Source organism: Nipponia nippon, unplaced genomic scaffold (genome assembly GCF_047370975.1).
Source record: "Nipponia nippon isolate SJK-2023a ecotype South Korea unplaced genomic scaffold, ASM4737097v1 scaffold_4, whole genome shotgun sequence".
NCBI classification, from domain to species: Eukaryota; Metazoa; Chordata; class Aves; order Pelecaniformes; family Threskiornithidae; genus Nipponia; species Nipponia nippon.
In genome coordinates this window covers 28,695,116-28,713,462 of record NW_028262358.1, presented here as the reverse complement: position 1 = coordinate 28,713,462, position 18,347 = coordinate 28,695,116, and the positions used below count along the sequence as shown (strand labels likewise).

Below are 18,347 nucleotides of genomic sequence, written 5' to 3'. Positions count from 1 at the left end.
CTGCTGTAGCGATAAAAGTGTTCCTTAATATGAATTGATATAATTATTCTGTTTTGTTCCATGCATAACGTACACATCCCTTATTCATTAACTTCACCATACGAAGTAAAAAGCAGTTACTCTTCACAGAATATTCCCAGACAGAGAGAAAGTGTGGGGGTTGTTTGGAGGTGAAATTCACAATGCGAAATTTGTGGCAAGAGATTAAAGATAATAGTTACATAGGCAGTGGTTGAACAGAGTTCTTGGAGACTTTCTAGAGATACATACATTATCTCTTAATTTTATTTGTAAGTGTGTGTATACATACACATGTACATGCTCATGCATATACACAGTTCAACTTTATAAACAAGTTTGTTAAAAATAATTATGTATTATATGTAAAATATATATTTTATTTTAAACTATGTTTTGTATATAGTTTTATATACATGCATATATACAGGCACATTTGTGTATATATATCAAAGTTGAGTGTTGATTAATGTATTGACATAGGTTACCAGGTTGTATCTGTGATGTTGGGTTTAAGTGATGTTCCCCTATTTTTATTCTGAGCCCATTGTGCACTTACTCCTCTTGCTAGTATAGCAACAAAAGTGCTCTTGGAACAGGACTTTGCAAGTTATTTTAGTCAACTGTGTGTTGCATAATTATTCCTCTAAGTCATGCTTTTCCTGAAGTATTTGTTCTACGCAGGTGCTCTTTCCGTACCTGATTACACAAAGGGTATAATGAATAGCAAAACAAGAGGCATAAAGAAACTTGTACTTAAAAGAGATCAAAGCAAACCAGACCATGCAGTCCTTTGGAAATCTTGGCTAGCTCTCTTGTAAATAAAGTGCTTCTAAAGCAGAAGGTATTTAACTACTGTATTTATACAAGCCTTGATTGACAGTTCAGTTATTAACCTCATAAAAACACAGCAACGTAAACTAGGAAGAATGTTTATTCTAGCACTTCTATCTGAAGGAAAATGAAAACCAAGATATAGTGGCATATTCTTAGTTCCTTTTAAGTATTTATTTTAGGGCTGTGTAGCATAAAAGAATTTTTTTTCAAGTCAGTGAACTTAAACTATTTTGCTTACTGTTCTGGGATTTAAGTGTTTTCTAATTCCTAACAAAACAAATGTTAGATTTATTGAAGGTGCAGAGTCACCACATCTTTATTGAAGGTGCAAACCCCACATCTTCATAATGATTCTTCTTTCCCCTTCATAGTGTTTTTCATTTCATGTGGGATAAAAATGAAATCCGAATTATTTTTTGCAACTAACTTGATGTGGTTATAGAAAAGTTGACCCTTGTCACTGAAGAGTTGTCCTGTCTCATGTTAGGTCTAGAAAAACAAGTATGCAGTAATCTCTTACATCGTTGCTCTTGGGCTTTTTCGCTGATGTATTGCACCAGTTTTTTTACAATGGTTTCTTCCAGGGTTCATTGTGGCTTTTCAAGCCTCCCCCCAAAATTACATGACCATTTTGTCTTCTGTGGGAGTGCTAAAATCCTCTTACGCATGTGAAATGTTTGTTTGAAAGCAGCTTGTCATGAATCCCGAGACAGGATGTGATTTCAGGGATTTAACTCTTAGGTGTGTTCTTGAAAACAAAATTTATCTGAAATGAACTCTTAAAATTTATATGTAATCTTTATTTCTAAAGGAACTTGCCTGTTGCTATTGTCTCTGTCTCTTAGCGAGAATGGGGATGATTCTCTGGTTGTCATCCAGAGGGACTGCTAATCAAGAGCTTTCATAAATGCATACTATTTCTGAATTAAACAATTTTAAGTGTGGGGATTTTTTTTTTTCACATCAAGCTCGTATTTTAAATACTAGTGTACATTGTGGCAAAAATAATGCTTTGTGCTGAATTGAAGACTAAGCTACTAACTTACTAAAAATCAGGTAAATCTCAAGAATTTTATTGTTCTTAGCAGGAGCTGTTGTTTACTGTAATTGTAGTGGCTAGTGATGGCCAACAAATACAGGAAGACAAGAAAAACACTGATCTGTTAAGAACACAAGGTTAAAACCATGGGATCTCTTGATCCCGTTTCCTTGATTCCCATTCAAAGTATGACTGTCAGCAACACTACATCAGGTCAGCAGTGGCTTTGGATCCTCCAAGGATGGACATTTCACAACCACTCTGTGTAACATGTTCCAGTGCTTCGTTCCCCTTTTTTTCTGTTGCCCAATTTAAAACTCCCAAGCTATCATTTGTGACCGTTGGTCCTTTCTATACTGTCTGCAACTACTGCAAGAAGTTTAGCTCTCTAATCTTTGATTCCTTCAAGTGGTTATAGGCCGTTGGATCTTCGCTGGACCTCCTCTTTGTCAAACAGAACAAACCTGGCTCCTTCAGCTTCTTCTCATAGGGCGTGCACTCTAGGCCCTGTCCATCTGAGCAGCTGTTTGCTGGACCCTCTCCTGTTTCTTCTGATCTCCTCTGAACCTGGCAACCAAAACTGGATGGAGGATTCCATGTCCAGCCCCAGTGTGCCAAGAAGAGGAGAGTAATAACTTCCCTTGGTTGCTGCTGCATTCATCCTAATGAACGTAGTCCAGTATATGGTTTGCCCTGTTTGCAGTGAGGACATGCCTTTGGCTCATACTGAGCTTGGCATCCACCGTAACCCCCAGGTTCTTTCCTGTGGGGCTGTTACTGAGCCAGCTGGTTTTCAGCCTCTGATGCTCAGGGTTATTCAGCCCAGGTGCAAAATTTTGTGTTTCTCCTTGTTGAACTGCATGAGGTTTCTGTTGGCCCAAGCCTCAAGTTTCTCAAGGACTGTCTAGACTGAACTTCTACTGGACTGAACTTCTACTGTTCGGTGTTTCATCCACTCCCCCTAATTCAGCGTTGTCCGCAGATCTGCAGAGGGTGCTTTCTATCTCATCAACCAAGTTGTTGATAAAAATGTTGAGGGATGTAGGGGCCCCAGAATTGACCCATGGAGTGTTCCACTGGTTACCAGCCAACAACCAAACACTGAACCATTGATAGCCTTTGGGCTGGGGGTCCAGCCCAAATGCTTTGTTTATCCAAGCTGTAGTCTCTCAGCTTCCAGATGAGAAGGCTGAGTGAAGCTGAACCTGTTTGAGTACTGCATTTTCTAGTCCATTTTAAAGTTTTCTGCCTTAATTAAAATGTAGCTTAACTGCTTTCCCTAAGAAATCAGAAAGAACAGATTCCAAGAATGATTTTAAAATTATGATAATTGTTTTATCAATTATCACAAATCTGTTTGAGTTTCATCTATTTAAATGCTTGCCAGACTCTTGGATTCTCTGTGCATTTATGGACAAATTTCTTTAGGTTGTGTTCTGTCAGTTAACTTTTTTATGGACGTGAAACTCTGCAGGTTTGGAGCCTTTCAGTAGCGTGTACACTCTCTTCCCAAACTCCAGTTATGGTGATGGCCCCGGAATTGGCAGATTACCTCCTTGAGCTGACTACAGTGGGGTTATCTTAGGGTAAATTTAAGATTCTGCTTCTCTTAAGTGAAACCTGCAACTCTCTTAGAGGTTTTTGTTTATTAAGAAGGTGTGAGCCACCTGTTCACCCTTTCAGAAATACACTGCAGACTTCAATTTTGTTTAAAAAGGAGTGAAATACAAGCAGGTTTTTAGGGGTGATCGAGTGCCTGGAACTTCTGAAAGGAAATCCTAGAAACTTTTCATACTCATCCAGTGTGCATTTTGGAATCTGTCTGCATACAGTCTTAGTCTGATGACTTCAAGGGTGAGATTTGAAAATTACTGTTGCTAATCTTTGTATAATTCTTATCATCAACAGTTCAGCACCAGTTGAACTGCATGTATTTAAGAAAGGGCTGGAATTTCCATGCGGATCAACATGTCACAAAATCACAGGAGCACGCGGTAGTAAAGGCCCTGCTGGTACATTGACTCAGTTCTTTTCATAAACAAGCTTGCTATGCTGTTCCTTTTATAAACTGACCAAGTCGCATCTTAAAAACAATTTTTTTCCCACTATTTCTGCAGGAAGATTCCCTGAATGCCACCTTCCCAAGTAAAACTTCTCAAGACTCTGGCTGCTTTGATCATTAGAAACTTAACTTGCAATGTATGGCTGTTTAATACTCATTTGTTCTTGTGCCAGCATTGTCCTTTATTTTAAATAATTATTTTCCCTCCTGGTGCTTCCCTTGAGGTATTTGTGGATGCCAGTCGTATATCCCCTCTGTGTTAATTTTGCCAGACAAAACAAGGTGAGGTTTTTAAATCTCCTCTCAGCAAATTTGCTTTCTATTCCCTTGGTCATGTGAGCAGCTTCTTTTAAGTGTCTCTCTTAGCTGGAAGTTAGCTGTGATTTATTCCAGCTTACAACCTACCCAATTGTTGGAGAGTGGCATTAGTACTTACTTCCTTGTCCGTACTGACTGTATCATGGTCGATGTGTTACAGAATCACATTTGCCCTTTGTCTTTGTCCTCTTGATGAGGGATCCAAGGTACTGACCGATATGCTCAGATCCTTTTGCTATTTCCAGCTGATGAGCTCCTAAGTTGTAACACAGTTTTTTAATTAGTCCTCGTATATGCAGTTTTTTTATCTGCTATTAACTTCATGTCCTTCTAGTATTCGGGTCCTCAAGATACCCAGTTTTGTTTCGTAGTGTTTTAATCTTCCATCTCTACAGACAGTGGCTCATAACTTTTGTTTCATCAGTGGATTTTCATTGGCACACTCCTAACTCTTTTGCTGTGGTCTTCAGTTAAGCTAATAATAATATGGATTCCCAACAATAGATTAGGTCCACCAATAACTGACTTGAAATATGTTCCTTTTAGGTCTTTTTAAAGTCCTGTTCCTTCTCTAACTTACCCATTTTATCTAATAGCATACCCTAATTGCAGCGTGTCAAATATTTTACTGTCACTCATAGAGATTACACTAGAGTTTAATCTGTTAAACCAAGGCTGTAGTTTCACCGTGGACCCTGTGTAGATGTTTCCTCAGGCTACATTGCAGGACGTTGTCTCCTTCCTGCTGTTTTCTGTGTCTCACAGCAAGCTCATGGTTTTTTTAGCTGTGAAGGAAGCAGATGAGAACTGGATCTCTGCTCCGAGCTGGAGCTGCCCTGCTTTTTACTTTGAAGCAAATTTCGAGTAAAAGATTTGCAGATTTCAAACATTTCATTTGTTGAGATAACATTCAGGAGACTTGTGTGACTAGAACTGTTTATTTCCTTTGTCTAGAAATATTTTTACTGTTCTTGGATAAGATGTGGGTTAGGTTGGCACAATCTAGTTTCTAACAGTTTTGCACATTGCACTTAATTCCATTTTATCTTATTCTCTTATCTGTCACTGTTCTCTTTTTCAATTTTATTTTTTCCCTAAACTTCTGTATATTCTTGAGGCCAGGATAAAGATCTGTAGTTTTCTGAATCGTTCTCCCTACCAGCACTTTTGAATAATTTAAAACGTTACATATTTGCTTCCATAGTTGTATAATATTATGCTATTTTGCTATGTTCTAAAATCCAAGATAAATTATCCTTTGAGTTGAATGTGGTCAATTCTTTGAGTTTTGCTTTCCCTTCAGTTAGGATAATTTTTGTTTTCTTTACCTTTATTACTGTTAGTTGTCCTGTCATGAAATGCAGCTGACTGTCATATTCCTTAGTGCTATTTAAGGAGCAAAAAATTCATTTAATTGTTAAAGCATATCTGAATTAGCTTTGGTCTTTTACCATAACCTCGGTATAAACCAACATGTCATACATTTTATTTCCTTGGTCTTTTTTGTATAGTTGAAGAAAACGTTTTCCATTTAATTTAAGTTTATGCTTCTGATGTATATCTTTGTTAATAGGGAAAGAAACTTCATGTATTTTGAGACAGGGTCTAACTAATTAACAGGTGATGAGGGCCAGGGAAAGAACATGAATGTCAAAATGGACAACTAAAATCTAGTTAAGTTAGTCTAGTTAAGCTGCACTGTGGGGTTTTTTCATAGTTTAATGAAGGCAAAAGAAGCAGATATGTAAAATGTGGATTATCTTTATAAATCTGTCATTTCGAATGACAGTTTTACCAAATTCAGTCCTGGTTTTTGAATGATTTCAGCAGCAGTTGTCCTTGCAGTGCATGGAGTAAATTGGATTCTGTTTCTGCATTACTGCTCTTAAGTGCAGTAATGATCTTAAAGGATTATCTGACATACTATGGTTAATGATTCCAATGTAAGGATTGGTATAGCAAGAGTAGATTTTACAGCAGACGTTTAGAAGAGGACTTAGATCATTCCATGAAAACTACATTCTTGGTCTTGATCTCTCTAAATGTGTCTGACTATATTGTGTTTTTCACATTCCAGTTCTATTTTTCCTTTTTAAAAATACTGTTTTTTTCCCTGTCACAGATCTGGCCATGCATTTGTCATCTGACCTGAGATGTTAGCAATATTTGTGTTCAAAAAGAGCACAAGAGACCCTTGCTGCCCTCAGCAGATTCGTTGTCTCTAAATCTCACCTATCCTATACTCAAATACGAACATATTCACTGCATATTTTCTTTAACATGTCAGTTACTAAAAGCATCATGCAAGGTTATAAAGCCTTCAGTTCTTCTGAAAAATAAGTGAAAGAACAGAAGCAGGTAATCTTTGACACATGTCACAGTAAAATGATACGTATGCCCCAGTGTCACAGCAGAATTTTGATCTCCTAGAGTATTCTCTTAAGTGTGCAGCACAGCTTAAAAAAGAACACTGCAACATCCATGGTTTTATGCTTAAATGTATTTTTTTAAATGCACCTATATAATTCACACACTCATTGTGCAGAAAGATGGAATATTTATTTAGAAAGAGACTAGTTACATAGACATGGATACTAACCCCTGCATCAAGGGGCATCAAGTTGCTACTCGGACAAACATAATGTATAATGACCGGAGATGTCACAGTTTTCAGCAGCACTTATCAATTTGGTTCTGGAAGTTTGATGATTACTGAATATCTTCACAAGCAAAGCAGATGAAATGAAAACTTGTAAGTACACGATTTTTAGCTTACTTTAAGCCACCCAAGGTTCTAATCTGAAAAGTGATGAAGCCAAAGAACCAGTGCTAAATGAATGGAAGAACTACTGACAATCAAGTGTCTAATAAGGGCTTCTGTTCTAGGTTATTTCAGAGAAAAGTAAAACTGATTTTTGCATTTTTCCTAAAGAAATTTTATCAACACTGTAAACTGTATTCTTGTTCATGCTTAAAATAGACTTTTCCTTAAAGTTTTATAGATTTACAGTCTGCTTTCAGTTATGTTTGGGTTTTCTTGTGTGGGGTTTTTTTTGTTGTTTTTTTGTTTAATTTTTACTACTACAACTAGATGTTGATTTTTGGTAACTTAGCTGTGATTCACTGTTGTCTTCCAAATGCTTGCTGCTAGGAATTATGTTCTGTCCTTTGTAGCGTCACATGCCTTCAGCGTAACTTCTTGCTGATTTGTATGAGCTCTATAGTGAAATGTCTTTCCTGCTGTCATCACAACCTTCTTTCCCTCTTAAATAGACTCTGGAGCAGACAAAAGTGGGAAAGAGTTTGTTTGACTCAAGGGCATGCAGAGAATAGTTAGGAGTAGTGGGTGTAGGTTGATTCTGTATGGCATGGTACAGAAGATACCTGTGTATGACTGTTTTTTGTTAATGGAACATCTGTTCTGGTGGGAAACCTGAGTGAAACTGGGAAAGAAACTCATGCATGTCTCCCTTTCCACATAAATACTCTTCATCAGTATTTCTTCTGAAAATTGCCAAACATGACTGCTGTCTCTAGCCATCAAAATGGAACCTTTTGTGAATGGGTTGTACTCTAATTTAGTCATCTGGCTTTTCTGCAGAATTGCTTGCATATGGCAGAGCATTAACATTGTTAAACTGCAAAGTATCTGAAGTGTAAACATTGCATCTTCCTATTTTTGTACCACAGTATTCTGCGTGTATACAGTTTTACAGATTATTTTTACCAGTGAATTTAGGAGGATACGAGTGCTTCCATTAGGTTATCTCTCAACCTTTTGACATTAAGCATCACTTTAATTATATACTTAAATGACATTTTACACTGGGGAGAGGGATTTTATTGTAAGCATCATCAGCCCACTGGTAACTTCTCTGTTTCATTACCATACTTCCTATTTCAGTAAATAACCTTCCAGTAGTCCAGTGTTTAGGTCTCAGTAATCCCACTTGAAATTCTGGATTGTGAAATTGTGCTACTTTGGGTTACTAACAGGAAAAAAGAAAATACTATTACAGAGCCTGTGGTTGAACATACTGTCAAGGAAGAGCTCTGAAGCAATATAAAAATAATTTCAGCTGGACATGGGGAAAATACTAGTGTCTTAAGGCTCTTCCCAGTTACTTCTCTTACAAACATGTTTTAGGGTGAGTAGATGTAAAATCCTGTGATCTGCAAAATGTTGGTTTTAAGGATTTAATTATGGTAGCTACGTTGCCAAAAATCTCTGTTTGAACTGTGTCAGTGACTAATGGAAAGATAGTTATCCATGTTTTTAATTTAAACCTGTCATTCCTTGTCAGATATATTTTAGAAAAGAGGAAAAAGTTTGTTCCATGAAAACTGTTAGCAGTGATTTTTGGATTGTTTTAGTCTGCATTTAGTTGATATATTCCTTTATAGGTATGTCAAGGGCTTAACTTCTTTTAAAGATATGTGGGTAGCTTATTAATTACAAAGCCGAACTCGCATTTGTGTGTGTATGCACATTGCATGAGTTTCTTTTATATCACTAACATGCATGAGCCAAATCTTAGTGTTAGTATTAATTTTTCAAAGCAGTATAGTTTTTGATGAAATTAATAGGAAATATCTGGCTTAGTGACATGAACATTTTTGAAAAGCAGAACCATTGCATTTTTTAGTTGTTCCAGTCTCAGTTACTGTACACAAATACTTGTGCGTGCCTAATAATGTGTACACGTTTCCAGGAGCAACAAGCATGGTCGGTCATCAAAAATGAAACAACTGAATACCTCCGTGTTTTACTCTATCTGGCTGTTTTGCTTTCTGCTTATTCTCCAGTTGCTCATCTCCCTGCATTGACATCCCTAGGTAGTGGATTCCCACTTAAATCAGTGCTCTGTATTTTTGAGAACACCTTTTCATTTTGCAGCCCTTCTGCTAATGTGTAGTCTTTCTTCTTTCCTCTCTGAACTGGAGGCCCTTTAAAATCATCCCTCGACAGCCAGTCTGCTCAGGCAGTTGTGTCTCTCTTTTTCTGAAAGTGCCTTCAGGCATCTTTTCTGCAGATACTGCTGATTAATGGCTTTGATTAGACTGCCCTCTCCCCTCATGTAACCTGCAGAGCAGTAAACCAAGTGGGTGGTTGTGTAAGTTGCCCACTTCAGTAGTTATCGTTTTCTTTCCCTGTCAAAAAGATTCATGAAACCACACTAATTACAAAGAAATTCAAGGCTTTCTAAGGATATTCAGTTCCATTATTTAATATTGATTCAAACTTGGCTACTGAATTTTTAATACGTTAAAAATGGCCCTGTTAAAAATACTTGTGTGAGATACTACTTGCATGTAGTCCTCTCAAGTCTCTAACCAGCGGCCCTCCATTCCATAGGAAACTTAATCCCAATTCTGCTTTTGCTTGATGTGCTCTGTGGCACAAGAGGTGGAGGTGTCACAGCATTTTCGGATTGATTTATTTTTATTTTTTTTTAAATACTGAGTTCTTAATGTTTTACATGTGAAAACTCAGTAAGATGGGCTGTTTGACTTGGTACACTTACTTAGATCTTATGTTTTGTGCTGTCTCTGGCTTTGTATCTTCAGCTTGCTACATAATGTATGTGCAAAAATTCAAGTTGTTTTGAAGAAGCTGTTAGAAGAAATTACATGGGTGTTTTCTGCTTAAATAACCAGTGATTATCAGTATTGATGTTTTTAAACCATCCTCATTAGTGCTTTAGTTTATATTCATTCACAGTTCAAATGCTTCCATCTAAATTTTTCAACTGAAATCTTTTTTGTAGATATAACAGCTACTGCAGAATCCTTGGTCCTGCTTTTAGTTACAGCAATTCACTGTACTGTTCTTACGTGCCGAGAGAAAGCTTCTTGTACCTCTTTGAACATTTGTTTCCATCTAGCGATCTGGTTTTGCTGTGTTTATTCTGTGGCCTGTGGCTAAGGCATGTTATGTTAGCTGACTGCTGGAAGAAGCTGTGCTGATGCTTGCCATGTGCTGATTTATTCTTGCATGATTTTTTTTTCGTATGCTTATTTTTACGCACATTCAATCTTGCCGTCTCATCGTGTTATTTTTCTAGACCTGGATCTGTCAGCTTGTTGGAAGCTTTGCATTGGAGTCATGCTAATGTACTTATTTATCTTGGTTGATCATGTGGGAAGCAAACTCTGCAGTTGGCTTTCTTCTTCTAAATGGATGTCCTTTTATTTATTTAATTTTAAAGGAAGTCTGTTTTATCTGCCTAGCATATATGTCTAATTAGAACCTCCCCACTGTAACATTTAAGTGGTTCTTGTTTAGGCAATGCTAAATGGTTTCCTATAAACCATGAAGCCATCCTTCATCTGATCAAAAGATTATAAAACAAACAAATACAGAAGAATTCTACTTACCTCTTTTTAGCTTGGATTGATTTGCTGTTGTGACTTGAACTATGCTGCCTTACTAATTCTGGCTAGGGATGAGTTCAATAGGTATTGGTACATTGCTTTGTTTTGAATGTGGTCGCTCCATCTACACAAGCGAAAATGTGGCCTGGAAATGCCACCGCTACCATGTGCTGGAAGCAGTGCTGTGTAAAGAGGGCTAATGGAAGGTCAGACACTTCTGCTGCTGTGTTTTACAGATCTTCTGTGAGTTACTATTCTGAGATGCTTTTCGGTGTCAGTAAAATATGAGCATCTGTTAGTACATGTCTATTAAATATATTTTATTAGCTATTTAGTACATGAACCATACTAAAGCAAGTGTAGTGTTCTCTTCTTCAACCAGAATGTTATTAAAATGGTGCCAGGATTTAAGCTGCTGTATCTTTTCTTTTTAGTGTGATTAAGGGGCTAAGATCCTTTTTTCCCAAAAAGGCCCGACCAGTTTAGCTGACAAAGTGTTAGTATGCACACGTACAGACAGAGTTACTTAACTTGTGTAAACTACGCTGTATCATCATTTTTAATGAAAACATTGTGCCTTGTTTGAAAGGAGTTCATCATGTGTGCATGGTTCTTCTGGCTCTCTGGCTTCACTGTAGCATCAGAAATCCACCAAGTAAACTGGTATTCTGGGTGCAACTAATTACTGCAGAATGCTGATTGTAACTCTTCTTCATTCCCTTCTGCAGAATGACAGGAAGGGAGTTCTTCTCTCGGTTTCCAAGTCTTTATCCTTTCCTTCTCAAGCAGTTGGAGGTTGTAACCAATACTTTGAACAGGTAAGATGGTATCTGAGAAAGCTCTGAAATATGAAGTGCAATGAAAAGGTTAAACTGAGTTGTGTCATATATACCCTAATGCTGTTTTTTTCATCAGTGCTTCTTGAAACGATACAGTTCTACTAGTGTCTTTTGCTAAGGCTTTTTTCCTGTAACTTTTGCACATTGCAGTAAGTCTCTGGAGTATGAACTACTGTGGAATAATTAGTAGTTGTTGCGTTCCTAGAATCAGATGTTAAAGAACGTATATTTTTCAGGGAAAGACAGAAACTGGATGTTTGACTGTCTCATGTTTAACGATGATACTTCCTAACATATTTAAGTGATAGAGGGTCATAGGCCTCATGTAACCCTAAATGAACACTTTCCAGCCTGTGACACACTGACTCTGGGGAAGGTCCTTGATCTCTTTTTAAGGACTCCACAAATGGTGGGTGAGAGCTCCAATTTGATCAATGCAGATGATATCGTTTGGGATGATGCTGATGCTGTTACCCCCAGGTTCATGAACTTTTAAAGTAAACCAGTGCTGGCTTTGTTTTTTCTTAAAATACTATGGTATAAACTGTTGGAAGTTCAGCAGCTGATTTACAGGCATGGTTCAGCTGTCTGTTTAATGGGCCTGAGGTGGATACTTGGGAGCAGGAGTTTCATCAGTCGTCACATGTTTTGCAGTTTCTGCTCTAAGAAAAGATGGCGTGTATATTCTGTGCAGCAGTCTTGCTTTACCTGACATTTCAAAAGGTGACAGGGTCATCACTGGAAAATTTTGGGAAGTCTTTAAACTGAAAAAGATTGAAAGCTGCTGCCTGAAATGTTGGCCTTCAGTGCTTTTGTCAATGCAGATTAAGGCTTGTATCTTATTAAACATTTACTAAATCAAGAAGTGTTGATTTTGACTGGGATTTCTAATTGTTTTTACAGTATGAATAGTAGCCACTTGGTGTCAATGACAAGAACTATTCTTTAATAAAGCCTGCTATTTGCTAAGTACACATTTCCTTCCAAACTGAAAAAAAGACTTTTTTTTTAACCGTCTTTTTGTAACTCAACTTTCTCAGTTCCTAGAGAAACATTATCTGTGCTGGTTTTTAATATTATTTAAAAGCAAAGGCAGCTCACCATTATTAGGAATAAAGGAGGCTTGGGATAGTGTAGGAAAGTGAAGGCAGCACAGCCTTAAGTGCCTTCATACAGGGGTCCCCAGTGGTGCCGCAGGAGAGCTGGATACCACGTTTGATCCCAGTAGGGTTTGCGCTTTCTTGCAATGATCAGCCTGGCATAGCTCCTTGAACCAGAAATGCAGAAGGGTATTGTGTGTGGAAGAGTCTCAAGACTAGCATGAAGGAGGATGTTTTTTTCACCAAATGCTTCTTACGATTTTTTTTTATTTAGTGAAGCTGAAGAGTTCAAAATCCATCCAAGCCTTTTCCTTTTGCTTTTAATCCTGGGAAGGCTGTATCCATCTCCAATGGATGGCACTTACTCAGCACTGAGCATGGCACCGTTTGTCCCATTTATTATAAGGTAAGGTGATTTTGTGTTTTTTCATGTGATGGGAGTTCTTTCTTGAATCTTTGGATTTTTTTATAAAATGCCTTTTTAAGCTTCTCTTCAGCTTTAATTCTTAAAGGAAAAACTGATATTCATTGGTTGGACTTCCCTATATTATTAATACTTGTTTTCAGGGATTAGAATGAATGTCAGCTCATGCAAGCCATTGTATGACTTGTTTGTAAACCTTCATCTGCAAATGCTGTACAGCACAATTGCTGCCGCAGAGAGGGTAGATGAAAACTGATGAGCTGGACTGACTTGAGCAATGCAAGATTTGCTGTACAAACTTCTGATGGGTTTTTCAGTCCGGCAGAATGATTATTTGTAACACACAAATGTAATGACTAATATATAGATTTGTAGATGTGTGCGTACATATATATCTCCATATTCGTCCATATATATAAGTATATACATATATAGCTAGATAAAGATATGGATATATTCTATATCTAATATATTTCTAAGATTACCTTTCAAGTTTGTATACAGTGTAACTTTCATTTATATGGTGGTTACATCAAGATATTCAGCAGATATTTTTGCTATTCTGTATGCCACTGGTGTGGGATGGGGAGCCTGATAAGGGACCAGGGCTGTGGTGGGTGAGGAGAAATGAGCATAGTCAGTATTTGAGAGGAAGTCTTCCTATCTGTGTGAAAGCTTCAGAGCAGTAGGGTGAGAAAGTTCCGTACTTAATCTTACTCTGTTAGTTGTGAAACAAGATAAAGTTGCTGTTATCTTAAGATCTTCCAATTTTTATTTTAAACTACCGTTTATGTTAGAAAATAATAATACCTCTGCTTATTCTTCATAGCAGATGTGATGTATCTCTTGCTTCTTACGAAGTTTTTGGGAATTTTCAAGAATAAATAATAACCTACCATTTTTTCTTAAAGGAAAAAAACTGTAGTAAGGGTTTTTAAATGCACTGTATTTAACAATTAAAAATGTTTGGTTTTCTGCCGTATTTGAATCTTAAATGTTTCTTTGGAAATGTTTAAGACTGTATTTGGTTACATTATTGATTAGCTCTGTTCTTATGCCTTTGTTAATACACTGGAGAATGCTTATTTATTTATTATTTTTATTTTTTAATGTTTCAGCATAGTTTCTGATATTGGCAATAGATTGGCAACTTTTGATAAGCTTTTGGTTACAGCTTTTGAGTTTTGTCTTTATATTTATATTATGACCACTGCTTTTGGCAAGGTATGTACACCAGCAAAATAACTCTTCACACTTAATTAGCTTATTCTGTTGGGGTTATTTAAATCCATTCAGAAGATGTGGGGAGAAAAAAAACAATAAAATCTTTAAAAGAAGCACCTGAAACACTTAAGAGACCTGTATCATTGGACCTACCTTCCTTTAACTCTGCTCCTAAAGAGGGGTGGTGTGGCAAATAAAGATGATGTTTTCTGCATTTTCTTTCCATTGAATTTGGCAGTAAGTGCTGTGGATACAGGTATAAGACTAGAATAAAATTCTTACATATTTCAGACAGAAAATTGTATGTGGGTGTACAGACATGCATTTTCTGTCGGGTTACTTAGCAAAGCATTGGCATTTTTTATGGTTGCCAGGGGACAATACCAAGGATTCTGCAGGGGGAAATACATGTATTTATGGTATAGCTCAGTGTGCTGTTACTGCCTGTATTTCTGTGTACAGCTCTTATGTCTTTGTTCTGTGAATACCATGATTGTTGTCAGTTCACTCTGACTGTATTAGTTGGAATACATAGGGGTGCTTTACCTGGGTAAGATAAAGATGTTGCTAATTTCCCTTCTGTTTCCCTTCCTATTTTCCATTCTACAGGAGCAGATGAACTAAAATAAAATTCTTTCCTGTTCATTGAGTTGTTCTTTAGAAGGTGATAATGAAGATTGTTGTGAAGTAACCACTTACAGAGGATCAAAGAGAAGGCCTGGTGCCAAAGGCCTTATGCATCGAAACATTAAATTGTATATATTAACTGTTCCTTTGAATTGCTCAATGTAGTATTGTATTATGTAACATCTACATATACATATAATTACGTGGTAGCCCAGTGCAATTATAACAGTTAATTGCCATATTTTTACTGTGAGATTTTAAAATTTCTATTGCTGTACCACTGTCAAGGAAAGATACTGCTTATGTGGTAGGGAGAGAGGAAGGGTGAATATAATGTATAACTGATCTTCAGACTGTTTCCAGGGCTCAGCCCACAATGAAGTGGCATTCATTTGTTGCTCTGAGAGGATGAACAGAATACTTACTGTGCTTGCAAGCGAATGAGCAATTATCTGAACAAAACTGGGTTTAGCAGGAAGAATTCGAATTGGGCTTGAAGAGTTTCACTTAAGCCTGAGTGGAATTTTCCATCTAGTGGGAGTAGAGCTGTGGTTGCTCTGACCGTGCTGAGATGAGTTGCACAATATGAGTAGGATTAAATGCTACAAGGACAAATCTCAATCTCTGTGCTCATACTTGTTACTCCCTGTTGAACTAGGGCATTCGATGACCTATCTGCAGTTCTATGAAAAGTTATTTTTTTTCCCCTTTCCCCTTGCAGATGCTATGTTTGGAAGGGAACACTTTGATTCACAACTTATTACCTCACTTTTTTTTTAAGAGCTAGATAGGTCTGCTTAATGGTTACTTTCTAAGATGAAGGAATGTACAGAATGTTTTTGATTAAGAAGGGAGGTAATCGGGAGGTAATGTTTTAAGTATGAAACAAAAACATAACCTCCCTTTCGCCTCCCCCTCCTGCTTTCAAAGACCTGTAATATCTTCAGAATGATATAAATTTGAGTCACCTTATGTCCTTTCGTACCATGGCATTGACAGAGTATTTCTTTAGTGTTAAATGTTCTGGGCTGAATGCTCTGAAGGAGTAAAATGGGTATTGCTATATTGACTTGGGATACTTTTCACTAATTGAAGTCTAGCCCTATTTAGGAGTGTGACTTTTTAATCTTAAAAGAAGTTTTAAAAAATTTAGCTTTAAAACGTCAAACAATATAATGTTTTTTAAAACTCGCTGGGTATATGTCCCTTGTCTTCCACTTGACAAAGCTGTTTTTAATTCTTAGTGAAATTTCCCCTTTAAAACTTTGTCAAATAGACAGATTTCAAAGCAGTGTTGCTTCTAGGTATATTATGTTGCGAGTCATTGAAGAAACTCACTGTCTGAGGACAGTTGAAATAGAAATTTGAACATCTTTCCATGAAAGTAACACAGTTATGAAATAGACACTATTTTCTTGTACAGAATTTTGTAACTTGCATCTTTCTGTAAAATGGAGGAGCTAAATTCCAAAATCCCCTGATGCTGTTTTTAGTCGGGGACCAGGGTAGGTGGCAATGGGAAGCACTAGTCCTTTACAGCTGTTCTTTTTCCCCTCCTGCCCCCCTCCATCCACCACCCCAAACTGATATGGTGCTATTTTGTTTGCCCTCAGTTGAGCTTGGCATTAATATACAAGGATAATTACCGTGACTGTTAGTTAGTGACAGGCACTAAGATGCAAGGAAAACAAAATTGTGTGGTGAGGAAAAATTTTCTGTAGGATGGAGCATTGTCAGCTGCCCTGTTACCGTAAGTCATTCCTCAAAGAGTGCTTAGAGAAGGAGTGGGGAACTCTACATCAGCTGTGAGCAAACTGGCAGCTCAAATGCTGTCATATAGCTGTGATAGGAAAGCTCAAATAAATCTGTTATTTGTGGGCTGGATGCATCTGCTAGGGGGTACGGGGACTTACACTGATCTAATTATCCCCTGTATTGGAAAGGCAGAGGAAACAACCGAAGATGGTGTGACTTTTTTATTGGTACACTTCTTGGAAGTTACTGCTTTCACAGCTTGCTTGTCAGAATGGGCTTTGCAAAACCTCCTAATAGGCTGCTGGCAAAGTCAGCTCGGTAAATTTCTTAAAATCACTCGGCTGAAGCGGTGCAAGATGTCAGGAGTGCCCCCCGTGATCCCTTTCCCACAGCAGTGCTGCGGCGCTGGTGATGCCCGCCTGCTGCGCGGGAGCCCTCCGCCAGCTCTGGCCCGGCGTCCCAGCGGGTTCTTGTGAATTGCGTCTTTCTGCAGCGCTGTGGGGCCTGCTGTCCTGCCGTGCCAGTTGCCCGTGGGGCCAGGGAGATGTTCCTTCGCTAAACTTTGTTTTCTTGGGCTTTTTGAAGGGGTTAGACCACACTCTTTAGCTCTAAAGATCTGTTACCCTAGGGATTCTGTGGACTTTTTGGATGCGTTACGAGACTCTCACCTTCTTATGTTTCTTAGCAGAGAATTACATTTGTGAGTCTGTCCCTTTGCGAGAAGTGATGCAGACTATTGGCCACAATTTCTTTCAAACTTGAGGGGAAAAGCAAAAAAACATCCTAGGGGCCGTGATTCCAGATGAATCTTTAGTTCATGCCAGCATCTCCCTAGCTTTCCATATCACATGCACATCTTCTCTGTCTTTGGTCTCTGTTTGTTTCCTTTGTCTTGTTTTGTGTTTTTTGTGGGTTTTTTTTTTGTTGGTTTTTCTGGCTTGGAATTCTGTTTCTACTCACAGCCTATTCTCTGTGCAATCCTGATTGCATAGTGATTGGTACTGATCTGTAAAAATATTTATGGTTCACGTAAGTATTTATTAATAAGAAGGTTTTCAGACTCGTTTAGCATTTTTAAATAAGAAATGGTAAACGGTTTGTCATTTTTTCCGTTTTGATTAAGTTCAAATTGTAGCACTAGAGAAGACTGCAGAGTGCTTGATTGGCAGTAGGCTGTTCTAAGACCTTCTGATCAACTGAAAATCGTTGTACATCTTGTACGTTCTTTGCTGTATTCCTCCGCCTTTTCTCTTAAACTGTGGGCAAATGTTCTTTTCGTGTTCAAGTGGTGCTGATGGGAAATATTACAGCCCCTAGGTATTCATTATTGATTCCTTCTTCCAGTTTTTACGGCGTTCATAAATCTGTTTGCTACTCATTGGCAGATTATCATCTGACGCAATGTAGGAAATATTCACAAACTGTAGGGAACTGTCAGATTCATGGGAAATAAAAGGTGATGTCTAGCAGAGAGGTGTTCATGAGCACTGAGAGGAACAATATCTTTTTCCAGTATTGCAGACTCCTGAAGAGGGACAATGGCTGGGATCCTAGGTTAAAATCTGATGTATACTATTTCTTATTTGAAACATGATCCAGTAAAAAGTATGATGGGGTGCCCAACTGTCAATACATGATTGGTGAAGTAACTGTATTATTCATTTATATGCTTAAAATTAGCCAGTCAGTAAATACTTCGCTAGTCAAGGTAAGTAGCGAAATAGTAACA

General features: G+C 37.7%; 1 protein-coding gene across 5 annotated transcripts in view; it reads left to right on the top strand.

Annotated features, from left to right (window-relative positions):
• Positions 1-18,347, top strand: part of THADA (THADA armadillo repeat containing) — a 165,657-nt gene that overhangs the window by 46,975 nt on the left and 100,335 nt on the right. For all 5 annotated transcript variants that reach the window (XM_087773897.1, XM_087773899.1, XM_087773898.1 and 2 more), the window contains exons 27-28: positions 11,378-11,467; positions 12,863-12,994. In XM_087773897.1, the coding sequence (XP_087630023.1) occupies positions 11,378-11,467; positions 12,863-12,994 (222 nt within the window). The remainder of the gene's footprint in view (positions 1-11,377; positions 11,468-12,862; positions 12,995-18,347) is intronic.